This window comes from Eschscholzia californica, unplaced genomic scaffold (genome assembly GCF_041429995.1).
Source record: "Eschscholzia californica isolate CP2 unplaced genomic scaffold, dmEscCali1.0.p SCAF_1, whole genome shotgun sequence".
NCBI lineage: Eukaryota > Viridiplantae > Streptophyta > Magnoliopsida > Ranunculales > Papaveraceae > Eschscholzia > Eschscholzia californica.
Genome location: NW_028238198.1, coordinates 42,441,154 through 42,462,328, shown reverse-complemented (window position 1 = coordinate 42,462,328; position 21,175 = coordinate 42,441,154). Strand labels below are relative to the sequence as shown.

The following is a 21,175-nucleotide window of genomic DNA, read 5'->3' as shown; positions in this document are numbered from 1 at the left end:
ATTGCGATGGCACTGGCCATTGGAAAAGAAACTGTCCAAAATTCCTGGAAGACAGAAAGAACGGAACTGGGAGTTCCGATCAAGGTAAAAATTATTAAAAGTTATTCAATTAAATACTAATTCCTCAAGGTATGTGATACCTAAAAGACTCTTATCATTATGAATGACAGGAGCAAGGGGGAGCTGAGTATTTATTGAAGAGGAGATGAACCTGTCAAAAGCTAAGAAGGCAAGAGTTGCTGGAAAAGCTGAAGAAGGATCATAGACTCGATAGGCAATACTTTAAGGCAGTTTTAGTATTCTTTTTCTTTTCAGAACATTGACTCTGTAATGAGATTATGGGAGTGAATAAAATATTAGATATTTTATGATGTTCTTAAAAGAGCCTATTTAAACTTTTAAGGAATTATACCGAATGATCCGACTTAGTCATTCTAATCTTGTCAAATAAGCTTGAAAGAACAAGAATGAAACTAAAGTTGTTTGGTCACGTATCTCTCAACAATAGTCAATCATGGTTTGGACGAAGAAATTTGACAAGAATTCTCGTGAGGGAACAGAGTTCAGTTAATCGTAGAAACTCATGTTAGACATAAAAGTCTACGATTAAGGTGATTAGAATGGACTTAAGACTAGATTTTGGAGAAGTTTTGGAAACAAATCCTAAATCGAGAAGTGGGTCTAAGTGACTAAAGAATATGATGAGATCATAACTTCAATAGTCATCGATCTTCCAAAAATATAAAAGTCTAATACGAATCTGCCAACCCACTAAAAACCTAGAAAAGCTATAGTGAATAATTGAGTCCATATGAATATGGATATTCTTTTTAGGAGTTCTAAAAACTAGTCAATTATTCTAATGTCTAAAGCGTGTTAGACAAAAGTCCTTCGAAAAGAAGAACGGGGTTTTCTCACAAATCATCGAAACATAATGAGATTGTTGCTCTCGATGGTGTCTTCATTAAAAGGAGGGTCCTTCAAAGAATACAAGTGGGAGGAAAAATCGAATAGAATTCGATAAAGAGCAACAAAGGGAGTAAGGAGTTACTTGCCTTAAAACAAAAGGGAGTAAGGAGTTACTCGCCTTACGAGACGAGGGATGTCGCCTTGAAAAAAGGGAATATCGCCTAGAAACTTCTTAAGGAGTTAAGAAGGTTACTCAAAAACCCCAATGAGTCTTGAGAAGATTCAAATGGACTATAGCAGAAACCACTCTGAAATTGGACCGGAAATCCAAAGAGATAAGAGTAAGGATGGTCAAATCTTGTGCGACAAGAAGGTAAGTGGGAGTGAAACAAGCTTTCATGTCCCGTATGTAGGAGACATACTCGAGAGGACAGAAGGCGAGGGTTGATTAACTATGGGCATCAAAGTCTATGGAGATAGACCAAAGGATGATAAAGACTCATTCAAAAGGAGTTTTGAAGAGGTCTGAATAAGAAGATCTCTTGGAGAGAAATTCTACCCAGCTCGCGTGATGAACATGGGAGAGACACTTATGTTTGAAAACATAAGAACGATCATGAGATGTTTGTTGTTTACCCGAACATCTGAGAAGTACTTGGAGTACAAAAGATGTCGTCACCCATACAAGTCAGAAGATTGAAGAAAGTCATAAAAGTAATCTTCCGAAAATAAAGATAGGAATCTTTTAGGAAGGGCAAACAGGTGGAAAAGAGTTTTTCATGCTGGGAGTCGTTACTAACTGTACTAGATAAGAAAGTAAAATCAGAACTTGGGAAGTACTAATTTCAGTGGGAGAAACTGATATTATCATAAAAGCTTACGAAGGGTTCGAAAGCAAGATAATAACAAAGCAAAGTGAAGAGGAAACTAAACTGTCACCTTAGAACGATCATGGAGATGCTCGAATCTAAGGAATTAGGATCAAGGAAGAAGCATCCTAAGAAGACTTGTAAAATTGAGAACGTGAAGGAGTTCACGCGGGTGCTCAAATTTTACAGACTCTTGTTATCCGAAATAAATCGGGTTTATTTCGTCATCTAAATTATGGTTTAGAATTTAGACGACAATCCAAAAGGATGGAGTGTTCCAACTAAGTTTATTAGATACGTGATCTAATAAAAGAAACCCTACTAAGTGAACATGGAAGCACACCATCTTACTATCCCTGGTCCAGGTCATTAATTGGACAATAATGACTTAAGAAGACTACCATGAGTGATTGACAAGATAGCGCTGTTTCTTGGGCTATGGGAATAGGAGTATTCAAAGGTCAACTTCATGGGTGTATAGTTGATACACTGGAAACCCGCCGAATAAGAGTACTTCAAGAGTTGAAGTTGTAAGTTGTCATAACTCTCATTTAAGCAAATTGGAGAGATTCCTCAAAACATGAGTACTCACTCAGTTTATGGAAGGAATGTCGAACTTTGGTACCGTTAAACGCCATCCGTAAAAAGTGGTTATAAAAACGGAATACTGGGGGAGACAGGATAGACATGAAATTGAGTGGGAGTACAAGAATGGAATTTGTTTTCCTGAGTAAAATCAGGATAAAGTATCTCCGGGCCACTTGATGAGAAACAACTGAAAAATGCATGGCCGTGCTCAAACGGATTAAGAGTTAATAGTTAGGATTGGAAGTTGTTCTCGGGATCAAGAGAGTCTGATGAATATGACATATCAGATGGGATACGAAAAAACATGGGAATCGAGCATTGCACTTGTTCTAAGTACAAGTGGGAGACTGAAGGATATATTGCCTCGGTCTGAAGGAATGGTATCCTTCCGAAGGAGTGTCCTTCGACCAAGGATGCAATGCGTACAATTTGGCGAATAGGATCTTAATGACCTTACTCGGAAGATCATTAGTCCGGTCCAATTAGGGGTCGTAATGCTTAGCTAGAAGCCAACTACGATCGTCGGATCAAGGAGTTGATTCGCGGCTAACATAGACCGGATCCTACATGGGTTACACATCAGAGTAATGATTTGAACGGAGAGAATTGACTAGAAGGAGAATGGCAAATAAATGGATTGGATCCATTATTGGTAAGTCTAGATAGATTCGGAGAAGTCCGAAGAGATACAAACATGTCCGGGCCCAAAAGGGAGGCCCGGAAAGGCTTTAGGTAGGCCGGCCATGTGATGGCCGACCTAGGCAATAGGGCCGGCCATGTGATGGCCGGTTAGGCCCTAAGTGGGCCGGCCAAGGGAGCCCATAAAGGGTTATGTTGGCCGGCCACTTCAAATAACCTTAAATAGGGTATTTTGGGTGTTGCCTTATAATTAGGTTTTAGGAATCCTAGTTTGAGTGTAATACCTCTTCTAGGGATTTCTATATATACCTAATTATACAACCTAAAGAGAGAGTCAGCTTGAGAGCTTTTCTGAGAGCCTGAAAGAGTTTCAGTATATACATCTCAGAGAGAGAGAGAGAAAAGGAGTTTTCTCAAGTATCTAGTCAAGAATAAGGAGTTCTTCATCTCAACCTTCAAAAAGGTCCTAGCTGACTGAAAAGAGAAAGTTCAAGTCATTACTCGGTGTCTCAAGTAAAGGAGCTACACTTGGAGGTCTTACCTTTCGAATACTGGTCGGGATTTAGTTTGTGGGAAAGCGATTAAGAGGTAATCATCTTTCCAATCTAGTTCACTGGTATGTTCATGTATAGATCCTGGAAACTAGTGTTAAACATAGAGATGTTTGAGATTCCGCTACCAACACTAGACAATTAGGTGCATGAGATACCCTAGTAAACCCCTTCAATTCTCTCATCATTTTATTTCCATTTCTTATTCAATCACCATGTTTAGCTAACTTTAGTGTGTCAATTATATGAGATGAAATGTGATGGATTCGTGATTATGTTTAATATGATTTGATGTTTTGATTATAAATTGATGTTTATTTATTTCGATTATCGTTTCGATCGTATTTTCATGTCTTGTCAAGCACTTCACTTAGTTAATAGGCGAAACGAAGTATTCGATTTCGATCGTAGTCTAAGTCATAATTTCATGTGTCTTGTCATGCACTTCACATAGTTAGGCGACTAGACAACACTTTCGTTGACTCGGGATTAACCGATTATACGTAGTGCTTATAGACATCACCTTGGGAGTCGAACATCGATTATACTTTGGAACATTAGATCGGACCACACGTAGTCGTAGGTTTATCATTACCGGATTCTCGGTTCGACACCTCTCTCACTTATTTGCCTCCCAACTCTTGTTGCCTCCCGACTCTTGTTCCTCCAACACTTCTCTCGAATCTCTCTCGCCCGTTTACATTGATTGTTTAGTTTAGTTTTACTCGTTTTCTTCTCTTATTACTTATTCAATCTAAAACCCCCATTTATCTTTGTTTCCTTTCCTATTTAGTCCAAGTTAGCTTTTAATATCTAGACCGAGGGATAAGAACCTTCGACATCCAAGCTACCTTCCTATCCTTGGATCGATCCCAGCTTTGCCGGATTACTACTTGATACCTCCACGTGAGTGTGAAACCTTTTCGGGTGCATCAAGTTTTTGGCGCCGCTGCCGAGGATAGGTTTAGTAGTTTGGATAGCGTTAGTTGTTTTGTTCATTAGTTTAGTGTTATTTGCTTCTTAGACGTCTTTATTTTATTTTGTACTTTCTTAAGTTCATTTTCTTTTAGGTACCATTACAAGAAAGGAGCCAAAAGTGACATAAAGGCGAAGGAAAATGAAGGATTCGAGAAGCTTACGAAGAAAGACGAACGAAACGAGAGGAGCACTCGATAGTATCGCATTCTATCTCATCCTTTTTACTTGTGTGTGATTGTTTAGTTCTATAAGTGTTTGTTCCCATTTTTGCGATTGTGTGTTAGTATCCTTGAATATTGTGAGATCATGGCAAGTTGGTCATTTGATGAGAATGACCTTATGCGAACTCTTTCCAACACTAGTCGACCATCTACAAGTCATCAGGACTACTCAAACTTATATAGGAATGGTCCGACTAGTGATAGGAATAGGCGAGTTGAGCCTGACCGACCTAGGATGACCATGGGTGAATATCGACGGATGTATGGAGTCGGTGAGACACGTCATGAATATGGTTTTAGGGATTATGAGTATGAGGGTAATCAACCCCGTAAGAGTCTTCGAGACTATCGACAAGAATTTGAGATGACCACACCTTCATGTGTGAATTTGTCACTTCATGAGGACAGTAGTTCTATTAGTATTGATCGACCACGTCATGAGATGTTTGGGTATGAAACTATTATGAAATTTCCAAATTTTGACACTTGTGAGGAGGCAGTCTTAGATGCCATATTGGGAAGGAATGGTGTTGTAACCAACTTTGAAGCTCCAGATGCCTTTAAGGACGTCGACGACATAGAATTTAGCGAGATAATGGATAGCCTGTTGGATTATTTACCTAAGGAAACCACGGACCTTGACTTGGTCCCCGAGCCTATTGCCTTACCCTTAGAGTTTAGTTCGACCTTCCACATGATCTCAGACTTGGTTGTTGACCCCTTTTGGGACACTTCGGACGTCTTTCCTAGCATGTCTAGGGACTTAGTGGATGTTTTATCCCCTAAGCTTGAGTTTGACTACTTGCCTTCGACTGGCCTCCTCCCACTTCACCTATATGTCGATCCTTTTGACGACTTTTTAGTCGTCGCCCCTAGCATTTATGCTAACTTAGTGGACCGTGCATCCACTAAGTTTGGGGATGCCTTCTTTTCACTTTTCGTCTCACTTGCACGTTATAGCTTGTGCATAGTTGTGAGACGATTACAATTTGTATATAGTTTTCTTTGGGTTGACCCCCAAATCTTTCGTCTTTTGCTATATGATCGTTAGCCGATTAAGATGGGTCTTGATGTTTGTGGGTAGCATCTCTGGAAACCCTCCGCGAGACATAACTCGTGCTCTTGTGTGAAAACAAGATAATCAAAGGCTAATTGCATAGCTAAATGCAATCGAGTGATCCCGCGTGAGTGGTCATTTTATATGATCTTGCTTTTTATGTGCTTCATTCTCATTATATTTTTGGATATTTTAGGAGCATTTCTTATATGTTTTACTTCTAAGGCGTGGTTTGTTCCAAGTTTGGGGATGGCATGAGCTTGGCATCAACTTTGAACCTCTTTATACATGAGCCTTGGTAGTATCATTTTTTATCTCCTTCGGTTATGGTAATATCTCTCCACTCTTCTCTTTAAATTGATGTGCCTCTTTATCTTTTGGTGAGTGTATGCTTAGAACATTGAGATCAATGTTAGTTTTAAGTTTTGGGATGCGGGATATGACCATAACCAATGCATGACCATGGGTTTCGAAGACAAAAGGGTTCAAATTAGCCAAAATTTGAAAATTTTGAACATTTTGAGCAGATTTGCATGTGATTGTAGTGATGGTTTTAAAAATGTTGATGCATATGTGTCGAGTTGATGAGTTTTGTGATTACTAATGGTCTTTACATGAAAGTCGAGTCTTTGAGTGTTTGTGTTATACTATGGGAGTAACATCTTAGTGAAGAAGAAACATCTCTAAGAAACCTAGAGTAGTCATTAGTGGAGACTTAACCCATGTGAGTGCTCAAAGCCTAAATTGTCCTTCGAGTGTGCTCTTCCGCGCTAACTCTGAGTAGAATGAAGAGCAACTCAACCTCGTACCTATTAAAAGAGCTCATTTGATCTCGTGTGCTCAACTTCCTTATCCACTAGGAGTGACATTAGGATAGCGAATTAACCTTGTCCTTGTAGTCTATGAAACCCGATGAGAATGCCAACTAGAGGGAGGCGGATACTCCATCACCATCCATCATCTTATATCCCGAGAATGAAGACATGTGAAGAAATAATGAAGAATGTCAAAAGCAAGAATGGAATGAAAAGTTGATTGCAAGAATAGAGTTGTGTGTGTTTTATTTTGTTTTGGTTGTTTGTATTTGTGTTATAAAAAAAAAGGAATGAAAAAAAAATAAAAAAAAATAAAGACAAGAAGAAAAAAAAATGAATGATAAATAAAGTTGTTTATGTTATGTTTGAGCATGTTAGCTCTTTTGTGTGAGTGATGTGATTGTATATATGTGTGTTTGTGTGTATGTTCATGAATAAGTATTCGAAGCAAGAAACGAATGTGGAAATACTTAAGAGGTTCTATCATGAAGAGTTCGACATTCTCGGGAATCCACCATCATCATCCATTTCTAATATCCGTTAACCTTTAGAAGGCATTCTTAGAAAGTAGAATGGGTGAGAAGGGCGAGTGAGCTTCCCCACTCTATTTAGTGGCTAATTCCTTTTGGAAGATCATTCGTTCCAAAATGTTCTCCTCACCCCTTTTTATGTGTTGAGTCAATGTTAGTGATCACACTCACACATACGAGTGAACCATTCTTGAGTGATTTCATATTTGGAGTGTATGTCCGTGAGGCCGAAGTCGAGGCGAAATGTACTAACTTAGGAATCAAGGTTTTGTTACTTCGGAACATAGATGTTGCTCATTATGGTATGACACTAGCACTTTAGGGTAAGATCATTAGTGAAAGGGCCTTTAGCTTTTACAAGAGCTTATTTACTTGATTCATTAAGCATTGACATGCTTAAACCCTTTACTATATGAACTATGTTTATCTATGATTTGGATTTTGGACCATTGTGTATTTGAAACCACGATGTTTGTGGGTGTCATCTATGGAAACCCTCACAAGACGACACTCGTCCTTTAGGGGCAACCTAGGGGTTCAAAGGCTTGTTACATACGCTAAATGCAACCGGGATGCCTCCGATGAGTTAGACTTTTATTTTGTTTTATTTGCTCGAGGACTAGCCATGTTTAAGTTTTGGGATCTTGATGTGACACGAAAATGTCACATTTGGAGAGCCTAACTTAGACTAATTAGTCCTTTTCGAGTGTTTTCAATAATATTTTATGTGTTTTTCATGTTAGGTACTTATTTTAGAGTTAAACGTGTGATTCGGAATAAAATGAGCAAATTATCACTATCATTTCATGTGCCGAAAATGAGAGAAAAAGACTTCAAGTTAATCAAATGACAAGTATAGTCAATGACGAGTCCGACGATGAAAACGGTATTCAGTTCGGAGTTCGGACGGGGAAGATATCAAAGAAAGAAGTCCGAGGGTTTTCTAGTCCTTTGTGAGAATTTGAAGATGTAGAGACAAGGATGGAGGCCCTCTCTTGGTTTCTAAATCAAAGCCCAACAGCCCAAGGAAGAATGACAAAGAAGAATTATATGGGAACCCTCTCTTTATGGATCCAAGTCAACATAGTCTAAAGAAGTTGACTAAGTCAAAGGACCTTAGGGTTTGAGTAGAAAACACAAGTTAGAGTTTACTATTCACCATCTTCTAGCTTGGGAAAGAAACAAGAGAGAAAAAGGGTGGCAAGGGTTGGTGTTCTTGGTTGCTAGAGAGAGAGCTTGAAAGAGAGGGTTTGAAGAGAAAGACAAGAGAGAGGAAGAAGGAGGATCCAGCCAAAGCTAGGGCCGGCCAGGCCGAGCAGCAGCTCGGGCTGCAGCACTAGCAGCTGCTCGGGAAGCGACCAGGGACGTGGCTGCAGCTGGAGCTGCGCGGGACAGCAGCAGATCTGCTCGGGACAGCAGCTTCACGCCGGCAACAAGCTCGGACTGTGTGGGTCTCGCTCGGGACGGCACTAGGGACGCGCGAACAACACGACAGCAACTCGGGATGGATGTACACGGCCGGGACAACACCTATGTGGCCGGAACCTCCATGTTTCTTGGCCGGATTTCTTGTCTCTTGGGTCGGATTTTCTTATGGTTTCTGGCCACTTTCTTGGCCGGAAACCTTAGGGATTTTGCTCCCCATGTCTTGATGTTGCTTCCCATGTAGTTTGATTTGATTTTGGACAAGAAATTTCTAGAGAGAGAAAGCTAGGGTTAGCTTTAATGGAGGTTGTGTTCTAAATGGAGAAGATGATGGTGGTCCCTATGGGGAACCCAGAAATTTTCTAAGGGGAGATCGGCTGCACCTTAGAGACTCATATTTTCCGACGATCTTAGCCTCGAACCACATCGAAAAAGGGGGATTCTCTCATCATTTTCTTTCCATTTCTTATTCAATCACCATGTTTAGCTAATTTTAGTGTGTCGTTATATGAGATGAAATGTGATGGATTCGTGATAATGTTTAATATGATTTGATGTTTTGATTATAAATTGATGTTCATTTATTTCGATTATCGTTTCGATCGTATTTTCATGTGTCTTGTCAAGCACTTCACATAGTTAATAGGCGAAACGAAGTATTCGATTTCGATCGTAGTCTAAGTCATATTTTTATGTGTCTTGTCATGCACTTCACATAGTTAGGCGACTAGACAACACTTTCGTTGACTCGAGATTAACCGATTATGACGTTTGTTTGACTAAGTATGATCTCCAGATATACGTAGTGCTTATAGACATCACCTTAGGAGTCGAACATCGATTTTACTTTGGAACATTAGATCGGACTACACGTAGTCGTAGGTTTATCATTATCGGATTCTCGGTTCAACACCTCTCTCACTTATTTGTCTCCCAACTCTTGTTGCCTCCCGACTCTTGTTCCTCCAACACTTCTCTCGAATCTCTCTCGCCCGTTTACATTGATTGTTTAGTTTAGTTTTACTCGTTTTCTTCTCTTATTACTTATTCAATCTAAAACCCCCATTTATCTTTGTTTCCTTTCCTATTTAGTCTAAGTTAGCTTTTAATATCTAGACCGAGGGAAAAGACCCTTCGATATCCAAGCTACCTTCCTATCCTTGGATCGATCCCGGCTTTGCCGGATTACTACTTAATACCTCCGCTTGGGTGTGCAACCTTTTCGGGTGCATCAATGGGGAGTTATAGATTCTCCAAATTCTTAAAAACTAACAAATAAACATAACCAGAGATGAAATATAAAATGGAGTAACCATTATGTCAAGGGAAAGTGATACTTAATTTTCTCTATAAAGAACCGAATAACAGAGATTAAGAAAGGGAGAAATTAATATCTAATCAATATTTCTCTCTAGACCGAAATAGTTGACAGAATCTTGAAAACAAAATTATACTAACCAATTCTTGATTTTCCCTCTAATGAACCTAACTGGGAAGATAATACTTCAAATTGCTTATGATACAATCTACCTAAAATATCCGTTAACCAATTAGTATTCAACGAAGAGATTATGGGAGAGGAGGAAAGAATAACTACTTATAGTTTATCTCACCCAATAGAAACCTAAGAAGATAGAAATCTTTTGAAGATCATAGAGTAGTTAAAAATATGAAAGGTAGTTACTGATAATCTTTTCAAAATAAGATCTCCCAAATATTTTCTAGAACTTCAATTATCTTAAAAACAAACAAACTTCTTAAAGATATCCAAAAAATGGAAAGGATTTCCTACGAGATCTTTTTTTAAAAAAAAATTAGAAATAACAACTACCAAAAAACTAAGAGATTTAAATCTCTTCAAAAAAAATAACAACTACCAACAAATAAGCGGTTTAAACCAACGATATTTCCTGATATTTTATGTTAAATGAAAATTCAGCACAAAAGTGATGAATAAAATACTTTAAACATCTCATAAATCCAAACAAACAGAGGCTCTGATACTGTTTGATGGAATTCCATTAATCATGCATAGAAATTATGAAGAAAACAAATAATGAAAATAGCACAAGATCTCTATTTGATGAATTAAAGAGATGTAGAAGGTTGTGAGTAGGTTACCTGAATCTATAGCTTGAAGACACAATAGATTTCAGTGTTCTCTTAAGATTTGAACAATATCTTCTAAACCTTGAGGATGTACGTTGTTTCAGATTTCACAAAAATTAGTTTTAAGTAATAAATTTTCGAACTTTTTATTTCAAGTCCTTCCAATCCTCTTTCTTCTTCCCTCCTCTCTTTCATCTTCTCTTCAAAAAAGGCAAAAAACCCCTTATTTCCTCTCCTTTCTTTACTCATCTCCAATTTTCCATAACTTCAACCAAGTTTTTTTGTTCTTCATTCTCCATATCGCCTCTTACTTATCTTCCTCAAATCTCCGACCCCTACTACGTTATTTTTCTGAAATCAGAAATAAACTTAGAGAGATAAAGAGGGTAAACACAATCTAAACCCTAGAAATCAGTAAAATCTCTTAAAGCTCTTACAATGGGACGTCCAAAGCAAGTTTCTTCATGCATTAATCCTCCCCAAGAGAGGCAAACAGATTCTAAACCCTATTAATCAATTAATTTTGAGCCCTAAAATATATTTCATCACTTTTAAACCCTAGAAATTTGGGTGATTGGGACTTTTTTTGTGTTTTGATTCGAGTATGGCCATGTATGGTGTATACAATATAATTTCGAAGCATATAGTGCATATTTTTATGGGCTGATATCTAACCTGATTTATGATGCACCCGAAAAGGTTGCACACCCAAGCGGAGGTATCAAGTAGTAACCGGTAAAACCGGAGTCGATCCAAGGATAGGAAGGCGGTTCAGATAACGAAGGGTCTTATCCGTAGGTTTAGATATTAAATGCTAACTTAGACTAAAAGGAAGAAAACAAGGATAATTGGGGGATTATGATGAATAAACAATAAGAGATTAAAGCAAGTAAAACTAAACAAGAAAGTAAACGGGCGAGAGAGATTCGAGAGAAGTGTCGGAGGAACAAGAGTCGGGAGACGGTAAGACTCGATTCGGGCAACAAATAAGTGAGAGAGGTGTCGAAGTCCGGGAATCCATAATGAATAACCTATGACTACGTGTAGTCCGATTTAATGTGTCGAAGTATAATCGATGTTCGACTCCTAATGTAGATGTTTCTAAGTACTACGTATATCCGGAGATCATACTTAGTCAAACAAACTCCTAATCGGTTAATCTCGAGTCAACGAAAGTGTCTTCTAGTCGCCTAACTATGTGAAGTGCATGACAAGACACATGAAATTATGACCTAGACTACGATCGATATCGAATACTTCGTTTCGTCTATTAACTATGCGAAGTGCTTGACAAGACACATGAAAATACGATCGAAACGATAATCGAAATAAATGAACATCAATTTATAATCAAATCATATTAAACATAATCACGAATTCATCACATTTCATCTCATATAATCGACACACTAAGGTTAGCTAAACATGGTGATTGAATAAGAAATGGAAAGAAAATGATGAGAGAATCCCCCTTTTCCGATGTGGTTCGAGGCTAAGATCGTCGGAAAATATGAGTCTCTAAGGTGCAGTCGATCTCCCCTTAGCAAATTCTGGGTTCCCCATAGCGACCACCATCATCTTCTCCATTTATCACAAACCTCCATTAAAGCTAAACCCTAGCTTTCTCTCTCTAGCAATCTTCAACCAAAATCAAATCAAACCACATGGGAAGCTAGATCAAGACATGGGGAGCAAAAGCCCTAAGTTTTCCGGCCAAGAAAGTGGCCGGAAACCCTAGAAAACTCCGGCCAAAGAAGGTGACTAAATCCGGCCAAATCCCTAGATCCGGCCAAAACCCTAAGCATCTGGCCGTTCCGAGCTGCAGCCGTGTTGGAAGCTTCCCGTGCATGAGAAGGAAGCTGCTGGTCGCATCCGTCTTAGTGCTCTCGTGAGCAGCAGCAGCTCCCGTGAATGCAGCCCGGAGCTCCTGCTGATGCGTCCCGGAAGGTGCTCCTGTGCACGCCCGATAGCTGCTGCCGTTCCGTGCACAGGGATGCACCGTTCTTGCTGCTGGTGCGTGCTTCCCATGGCCATCCCGAGAGCAGCTTCCATGGTGCTGCTCGAGCTCTTGTTGTGCCGGCCTAGCTCGGCCGGCCTAGCTTGGCCGACCAAGCAAGGCCGGCTACTCCTTCTTCCTATTGCTCTCTCTCTAGCTCAAACTCTCTTCCAAACCACTCACAAACCCTAGCCCCTTTAGCCTCTCTCTCTCTTCCAAGTTGTGTGTTTTTTTGATGAATGAAGAAGAAGATGAATAGTCCTACACAACTAAAACCCTAGGTCAAGACTTAGTCAATTCATTTAGACTTTGTTGACTTGGATCCATAAAGAGGGTGCCTCCAAGATTCTTCCTTATCTTGTTCTTCTTCTTTTCTTTTGTGGGCTTTGGGCTTGAACTTGGTCTTGATTTAGAAATCAAGAGGTGCCTTCAAGAAAAGACCTTGGCTTCCATCTTTCACAACTTCCTCGTCCGAACTCGGAATTGACTTCCGTTTTCACCGTCGGACTCGTCATTGCCTCTACTTGTCATTTGATTTGCTTGAAATCTTTTCCTATCGTTTTCGGCACATGAAATGATAGTGATAATTCGTTATCTTTATTCCAAATTACGTGTTTAACTCCAAAAATGATACCTAACAAGAAAAACACATAAAATATTATCGATAACACTCGAAAATGACTAATTAGTCTAAGTTAGGCTCTCCAAATGTGACATTTTCATGTCACATCAATTTACAACCCGCCAAACCACTTACAAGGCAATGGTAATTACTGAGACACAGTTGGCATGCGAAGCAGGGCTCTGAGGCAGAGCTGGACTCCGAGACAGAGCTGGAATGCGGGGCAGAACTTATGTCGGTCATTAGTGTTAGTGTATCCATGTGTATTTCAGATTTAAAAAGAGAGAGTCGGTGAGGCGGTGTGTCGGTGGGATTAGGGTTTTCGTGGATATATAAACTAAAACCTTAGTAGATATCTGGGTCAAATTCTCACGAATCTCTTGTGTAACTTGTTTGTTTATCATAGTGGAAATCATCGCGTCGTTGTCGCCGTGGAGTAGGTCCCACCAACCGAACCACGTAAATCTCTTGTGTTCTATAAGGTGATTGTTCTTTATTTCCTATTGCTTTTCTTGGAATACTTGATTTCGTGATAACAAACCCCATTCAGTTATAACAGGCTTCAAGTATAATGGGTTAGAAGATATTCATGGGTGATTTTTCTATTCAAAGAAATATGGTGTTTTTGTTCTTCTTCTTCTTCTGGTTACAAGATGATGGGAGATGTTGTAACTTATTAGCCTTTTATTCACTATTATTTCTTTGAGAGACTTTTGACATCATTGGTTTCAGTTTTACTTCGGACTTAGGTCATATTTGTCTTCTTCGGATTGTCGGCATCTTTCGTGCCAAATGGGAGTTAAGGATCACCTTGTCGATATCATCATATGGGGTAACATCAACCTTAAAGGAAGGTTAAAAAAGGAGTATGATGGAGACCATCTACCTAATGGGCCAGTCCGCAATACACAACCAAGCCCTAGTGAGTTTTTTTTTGACAAGTTTCTACAGAGTTCAAGTTTTAGAAAGTTCCCTTATTTTTAGAAGTCTATTTAGGTTAATAGTTTTTTTTATGAGATAATTTAGGGCGGGAGTGCTACATGTACAAGATCCTTGACAAAATTCTTGACTTAATGACTCATTTTCGCTAAAAGACAAAAGTTGATCAAAGTTTTTCAAAGTTTGACTTTGATCGGGACCGTTCACTTAGCATTTTGTCAAGAATTTTGTCAAAGATTCTTTGTACATTTAGCATTTCCATAGTTATCAAGAAGAGTTTAGGTTCATAGTTATCAAGAAGAGTTTAAAAGTTATTTATTTCCTAGTTAAAGCATATTTACAAATATTTAAACCCTACAAAAGGGATTTGAGTTTATCTTTATATTACATTTTTGAATTTTATCAACCGAGTTTATTATTAATAAACTTTATCTTTTTTATCATTATTTTATTAATTTGTTTAGTTATTTTATCATAATTTTAATGGTAGATTATATTACTTGAACGCTTCCGCAACAATCTACATCTACCATTCTCCTAAATGCTCTTTTTTCCATACCCCAATTAACCTAGAGGACGCAATGTCTGCTTCCAAATACTCCCAAGATAACTAACTGCAAATGAGCTCTTTTCTGGGAAGATGAGCAGAGAACTTGGTGACTTGCTCGAGGGTGTAACCAATGGTGAAGATAACATACTCGGGCAAGGTGAAGGGTAAAGCAATGTGTTCCCAACCATCCTCTACTCGACCAATTCACTTAAGAGTCCTAGGTTGAGAAGAAAATAGAAAGGTTTTTCCAACAGTATCAATTAGGGTTGCAAAATGGTCTGAAAACCCAAGACCCTGCCCTAACCATACGGTCTGTGAGGACCCGTCGACCGAAAGAAGCTCGACTCGAACTTACCAGACCCGAAAATTCGGATTAAAGCGGTCGGGACTCGGGTAAAGCATTATACCCGAGTCGCGATCCGGGAACTCGGATTGAAGCGATCGGGACTCGAGTAAGGCCTTATACCCTGGTCACGACCCATTATACCCGTCTGAGACCCCCGCTTCAACTGCCCGAAAACCCGCCCGATCTCGGGTTAGTAGGATCCATTGATCCAATGACAGAGGTCCCTTAAATTTCCATCATACTTAGGTTAACAGGGCCCTGACCAAATGTTATTTGCACCAAGCAAGACAATCTTCTTTGCCCCCAAACACCAATTTGCACCCGGGTGCAAGGGACACAGTACGATAAGTCGCGGACTGACAAGTCCAAGATTTCGATAAGAGGAGACCTTTTAATCAAGGTTTTTCTCCTTATAACTCCTCATCGTGGATCAATGTTGGTTTGGTGTTTAGGTTCTTTCCATTATGGTTTCACTTTCTTTCACTCTTGAAAACAAGCTTCTTTGTCTCTCTAACTGCTCGTTGTGGATCGATGATGAGAAATTTGCAATTGAGGTTGTTTTCGTGATGACAATGAGAAGAAGAACAAGGAGAAGCAGTAACTACGGTAGTCAAAGGGGGGAGGCTCGACCACTGGGTGCCTAACCGCCGTATCCGGTACTAACAAACACCGGGCGTGAATAACAATTCTGACGGGTGCCTTTGGCCAGACCAAATATCAATAAATCTTTGAACCATCACAAGGGGAAGATAAGAATATTAGGTCGTAGAGACATAAGATAAGAACTAGTAATCAAGTAAAAGTGATCAATCATGTAACAAAAGGTAACCCTTGGAAAAAGATTATTTGGTAGAGATGAAGAAGAGGACTGAGTATTGCTGGGATTCAAATAGAAAACATTAGATAGATACTGATACACATAACACCTTAAAAGAGTTCGGACATTGGACAAGTCGAGAATGCTGCCAAATAAACACTTCAACTTCTCTGTCCAGAACATTCTCAAGCATCAACAAGAAGCTAAACGTTGGTTGCTTGTCACCTCCTTGTTTACCAATTCACAAGGAGAACGGATATAGAAGAGTTGGGTATAGAATAAGTATCCTTTTCGACACAAATGCAAATAGCAAATGCTATATCTATTCAGATTATTTTGAAGTTTTACAAGGTTTTGAACACAAACTCAGTTGTTACATCCATTCTATTAAGCATTCTAGTTACACCGCTAAGCCAATATATTTTCCTCTACAACAAGGTCAAGAGTTTAAATAGTTACTAGCAAAGGAAAGCAAATGAAAACAAGGCGAAGGAAATTTGAAAAACAAAACGTCAAAGAAAGACTAGATGATTATTGCTACTACCATATCTTGAACATGTATACTAACTAGAGATTCATAATCTTTAATAAAACAAGTACTAGAATGAAGTGAATAGTTTCTAATTCTAGAATAAAAAAAACTTCAGACCCATCCGTCTTAAATTACAATCTGAACAGGGTACTTGCAGTCGGTTTAGCCAGAAAAGGAATACGATAAGCTATACCTTGTTTAATGACCAACGAACCCGTTCGAACATTATATACTCCCATTTGGGAATTGTTTTCAGTTAGCATCCAACTTTTCGAATATAAAACCAGTAGCTCACCATCATAAAAAAATGGCCAAGAGAACCCATCACACATTAACTTAATTCTCTTTGTAACCCAACAAGTCTTATTCTCGTAATCATCATAGAGCACTGAAATTATCGCTTCACCCCCGTACTGGATAACAAAATTAAGTCGATCTTCTACAACTCCAACCCAAGTACGTATTTGTCTAATACGATAACAAGGAACCTCTTGTGGTGCTTTAAAAGTGTAACCCCTCTCTTTATTCACATCAAATGCAACAATAAATCCTGATAAAGAGTGCCAGTATAATACTCCTTTAATACAAACAGAATAAGAACCATACATATATACTGACCAATCAGTGTGTTCACAAGTTATTGTCTCTTTAGAATCTCTCCAACGCATTGTATCTGATGTAAAAATCTTGAACCTCCACAACTCTTTATCCTTTACCTCTTTTCCGTAACCAAAAACCACCTTATAGTGGTTACGAAAAGCCAAGTCAACTGGATCGACAACTAACCCAAAGAGAAAATCTGTAAGATTTACATCTTTAGCCTTCGGATATGGAATGCGTAGGATCTTTTTCGTGAAAGCGTTGCATATGTAAATTTGAGGGGCATCGTCAGCATCACACTCAAGAAGGGTCAGCCCATGGCTACAACAATAAACACGAAATATTTCGCAAGGTAGGCCTAGAGGGATAGTTTTAAGGGTAACTGTGGGGAGATCAAAACGCAAATACTCAATGCCCCCATGAGATCCACCACGTACAATGATTTGAGAGGGCCCCTGATAAGACTGCCGACAAGCATGACTACTTATAAAAACTGGACTAGTAATCAAAGAATACCATCGTTTATTAATTATAATTAATTGAGCAACAGTTTCTGCAGATAGTCTCCCAAGAATTTCACAAAGAAGGTTATCATCAAGCTTGTTTATATTTGAACCTACGAGAGATAAAGTTGTTTAGCTTATGTTTTTATCATGTCTTCCATAAAGTAAAACCAAGAAACATAAAATGTTAAGAAGAAAAATATACGAATAATGACACATTCGATAGAAAAAAAATGGTTATTAAAAGACTTACTACTAGAAGAAGTTGTGCATTGGATTGGTTCGTTATGTTTTGCATGTCGTCCCATACACATTAGAAGTTCCAGCCAAATCCCCATAGTCTGTTGGGCAAGTTAGGTTCTCTTTAAGCATAAAAAAGTTAACAATAACTATGAAAATCAAATAGAATTAGGGAAAACAAAACAAAACAACCCAATTTAGAAATGAAATTAGAGAGTTTAATCGACATGATGATTTTATAACTAGATAGCGTTGAAAATAACAAATTGAATAAATGACTTAAACAGAAAGTACCCGAATTATTTTAAGTGTTAACCTTTCACATCACATGTAGAATATTTGTGATACAAACACAAAATATATATTAAAAGTCCAACTACTATTTACATTTACAAGTAAATCAAATATATAAGCTAATAGACATGACAGGGAGATTGAAGTTGCATAAGGAAAGTTGATGAAAAAGATGGGTAAATATAACAATTGAGAAGAAATTTTGGAACATAAAATTAACAACTGGTAAACTAACAAAAAAACCACAAATTTCAAAAGCGACTCAGCTGGCAAAATATGATTAGTAAACCTACAAATAACTAAAAGATAGAGCCAAATTAAATTCAGATATAATTATCTTTAGGATTATAACTAAACTTATAATAATTAACATAATCATTTGATGTCCACCACCCTTCGGTGTAGTGGACTAGTGGTTGGACATTCCTTCTTAAGCCCCATGAAGTTTTGGGATCGAGTCTCCATGGAAGCAGTTTATCACCTAGATTTATCTCATGTAATTTAAGCAATAAATAACGTGTATCTAAGAATAGAGGGGTTTACATGCCCCTAAGGGTCTTTCTTTATGGTCCAAGATTTCCAAATCAGTAGTTATATTGTTTATCTAAATTCATGATGTATCGCATATTATAATCATGATATCAATGTCGTTCAAATGTAACTACTCATGGAGTCCAAACTCAAAAAAGAAAAAAACATAACCACTGAAGAGATAAGAAGAAAAAAACATATATGTGAAGCGAGAATTCGGTCACACTTTAAAGGAGTCAATCCAGAAAAAAACTCTAACAAGAAAACCCCGCACCACCAAACAAACGGGCTTGACAATAGTTTTTAGGTACACTCAAAGTAGGAATTTCAAAGATCAACTTGTTTAGGTAGATCTTTAAATTTGACAAATTTATAAGTAAATTTATCTTGAAAAGTCCTTGGGTCAGATCTTTTATTAAAAGTTGTTAATTTTTTTCATAAAAAATAAATAACGCATTCTTTTAAAGTTCTTAAAAAAAGATCTGAATCAATAACACAAAACCTTAAAGTTCTTAAATAAAGGTCTGAACCAATAACACAGAACTTCGAAGCTCTTAAAAAAAGGTCGAAACCAATAACGTCAAACTTTAAAGGTCTTAAGAACTTTGAAGATCTGATAAAAATTCTGAACGAATAACCCCCAGTTACAAAGCATTATAACAAAACAGTGAGTTGCAAAGTTAGATTGTGACCGTTCCTGACTAATCACAAACAAAAGCTTTCCCGTTTCAATTTATAGAGTTACAAAGTTATAACAAAAGTTTTTCCCCTTGCAGTTAATTTAGTAAAGACTAAGGTGTAAACAAAAGCTTATCAGATCGGATATTTAACTGTTCCCACTGATCACAAACTCTTATACCTCCATCATATGATTTTATAAAAAAACTCTATAAATTAAAACTTCTTTGTAGGTTATTTCAGATTCTATAGTTAATTAAATAAAACTAATCTATCCCTTGAATTCATGAAAAAAAAACCTAATCTTACTCAATCGTATTAATGCAAGTATTCAGATAACTGTTTTGTGCCTATTCATATTACAACGTGTAAACTATAAGTATATTTCCAGAGTATAACATAGTTTTCACAAGAAACAAGCTACTGAAGGTAAAAAAAAACTGCTGAAGATCTGAGGATGATGAAGGAAATATAAGAGAAAAGAAAAAACCAAGAGGGGATGATGATAAAGATTAACAGAAAACTACAGAGAGGGATTCGTGAAGAATACTTGAGTTTCTTTGCTGATTTCCTCGGTCGATGGAGAAGGCTGCGCTCCCTCTTCAGATCAGCTAGAGAAAAGAAAGTCGAGAACGAGAAACCTTCGTTGAGCTAGGGTTTTGAAGAAAAAATTTGGAGATTTTGACACCGACCCACTTTAATATCAGTATTGGGTAGGGGTGGGAATCGGGCGGGTATGGGCACCCGCGGGTAGGTCAGAGTCGGACTCGGACGGGTCGGGTAAGTTTCTCCACTGCCCACTCGGGTTTTTGGACGGGCTTTTCTAAAATATCTTATGATCAAAGCCCGTCCAGGCCCGCTAAAGTGTCGGGTTAGTCGGGCTTCGGGCAAGTCAGGCGTCGGGTTTTCTAATCTGATACTATTTTTATCCAGAATAAGCTTCTCTAATTTGAAGATAGATCAACCACTTTAAATTTTCTAAAAGTTGGAAACAATAAACTATAAAAGATTGATTAACCACTTCAAAAGATAGACAGAAATCGTCGCATTAACTTCTGAACATATAATAGAAGATTTTGAAAGTTTGGGAACATAAAAAGATAGATAAACCCCTTTACATTTTCTAAAGAAAAATATAATTTGTACAATAGTTTCATAGTCTTCTTCATCTTTTGTTGTTCAGTTTGTATGTTACTTCCTTCAAGATATCTTTCAGGATCTATAATATAAATAGTATAAAGAAGAAAGACATAGATCTGGTAGTGATCTATATAAATTTACAAGTATACACAAATCTAGTACCTGAAATAGATCATGTTCATATAAACCAGATTTAAGAGAAACGAAAGGTATTACAAGAAGGTTAACGAGACAGAAAGAAAGAGTGAAATAGAGAAAGAAATCAAGGCAAAAATAAAGAGTCAAATAGAGAAAGATGTGAAGGTTAAATGTCTTGGAAGAAACATATTGCTATTTCTCTTTCCTATTCTCTGAAAGAACACATTTAGGTGAAAGATTGGACTTTATATATGAGGGATGGATAAGAAAACATTTAACCCTAGATCCAATTGTTGTTTAATCCGATATTTTAAGAGAAAGAGCTTGCAGCCTATCGGGCGGGTTATACGGGCGCCCGCAGGTAGGGGTGGGAATCGGTCCGGACCGGTCGGTATCGGACTCTAACTTCATCGAACCGGTCGACTCGGACATAAACTGTTGGTGACCACCTATTTATTCGGGCGGACTCGGACGGTCACTCTCAAGAATTCTTTGTCCATTGACCGTCCAAGACCGTTTATTTTACCGGTCCAGTCGGACACCGGACGGTCTCGATCC

General features: G+C 38.1%; 1 protein-coding gene across 1 annotated transcript; it reads right to left on the bottom strand.

Moving 5' to 3' along the window:
- Positions 1 to 16,473: 16,473 nt before the first annotated feature.
- On the bottom strand, positions 16,474 to 20,044 carry LOC147566958 (putative F-box protein At1g30930). Its single transcript, XM_086653551.1, has 3 exons — positions 19,890 to 20,044; positions 17,850 to 17,937; positions 16,474 to 17,709 (listed from the first exon to the last, which is right to left on the bottom strand). Exons 2-3 carry the CDS (start codon positions 17,932 to 17,934, stop codon positions 16,625 to 16,627), a joined length of 1,170 nt encoding a protein of 389 aa, XP_086509677.1. The 5' UTR covers positions 17,935 to 17,937; positions 19,890 to 20,044; the 3' UTR covers positions 16,474 to 16,624.
- Between the last annotated feature and the right edge of the window lie 1,131 nt (positions 20,045 to 21,175).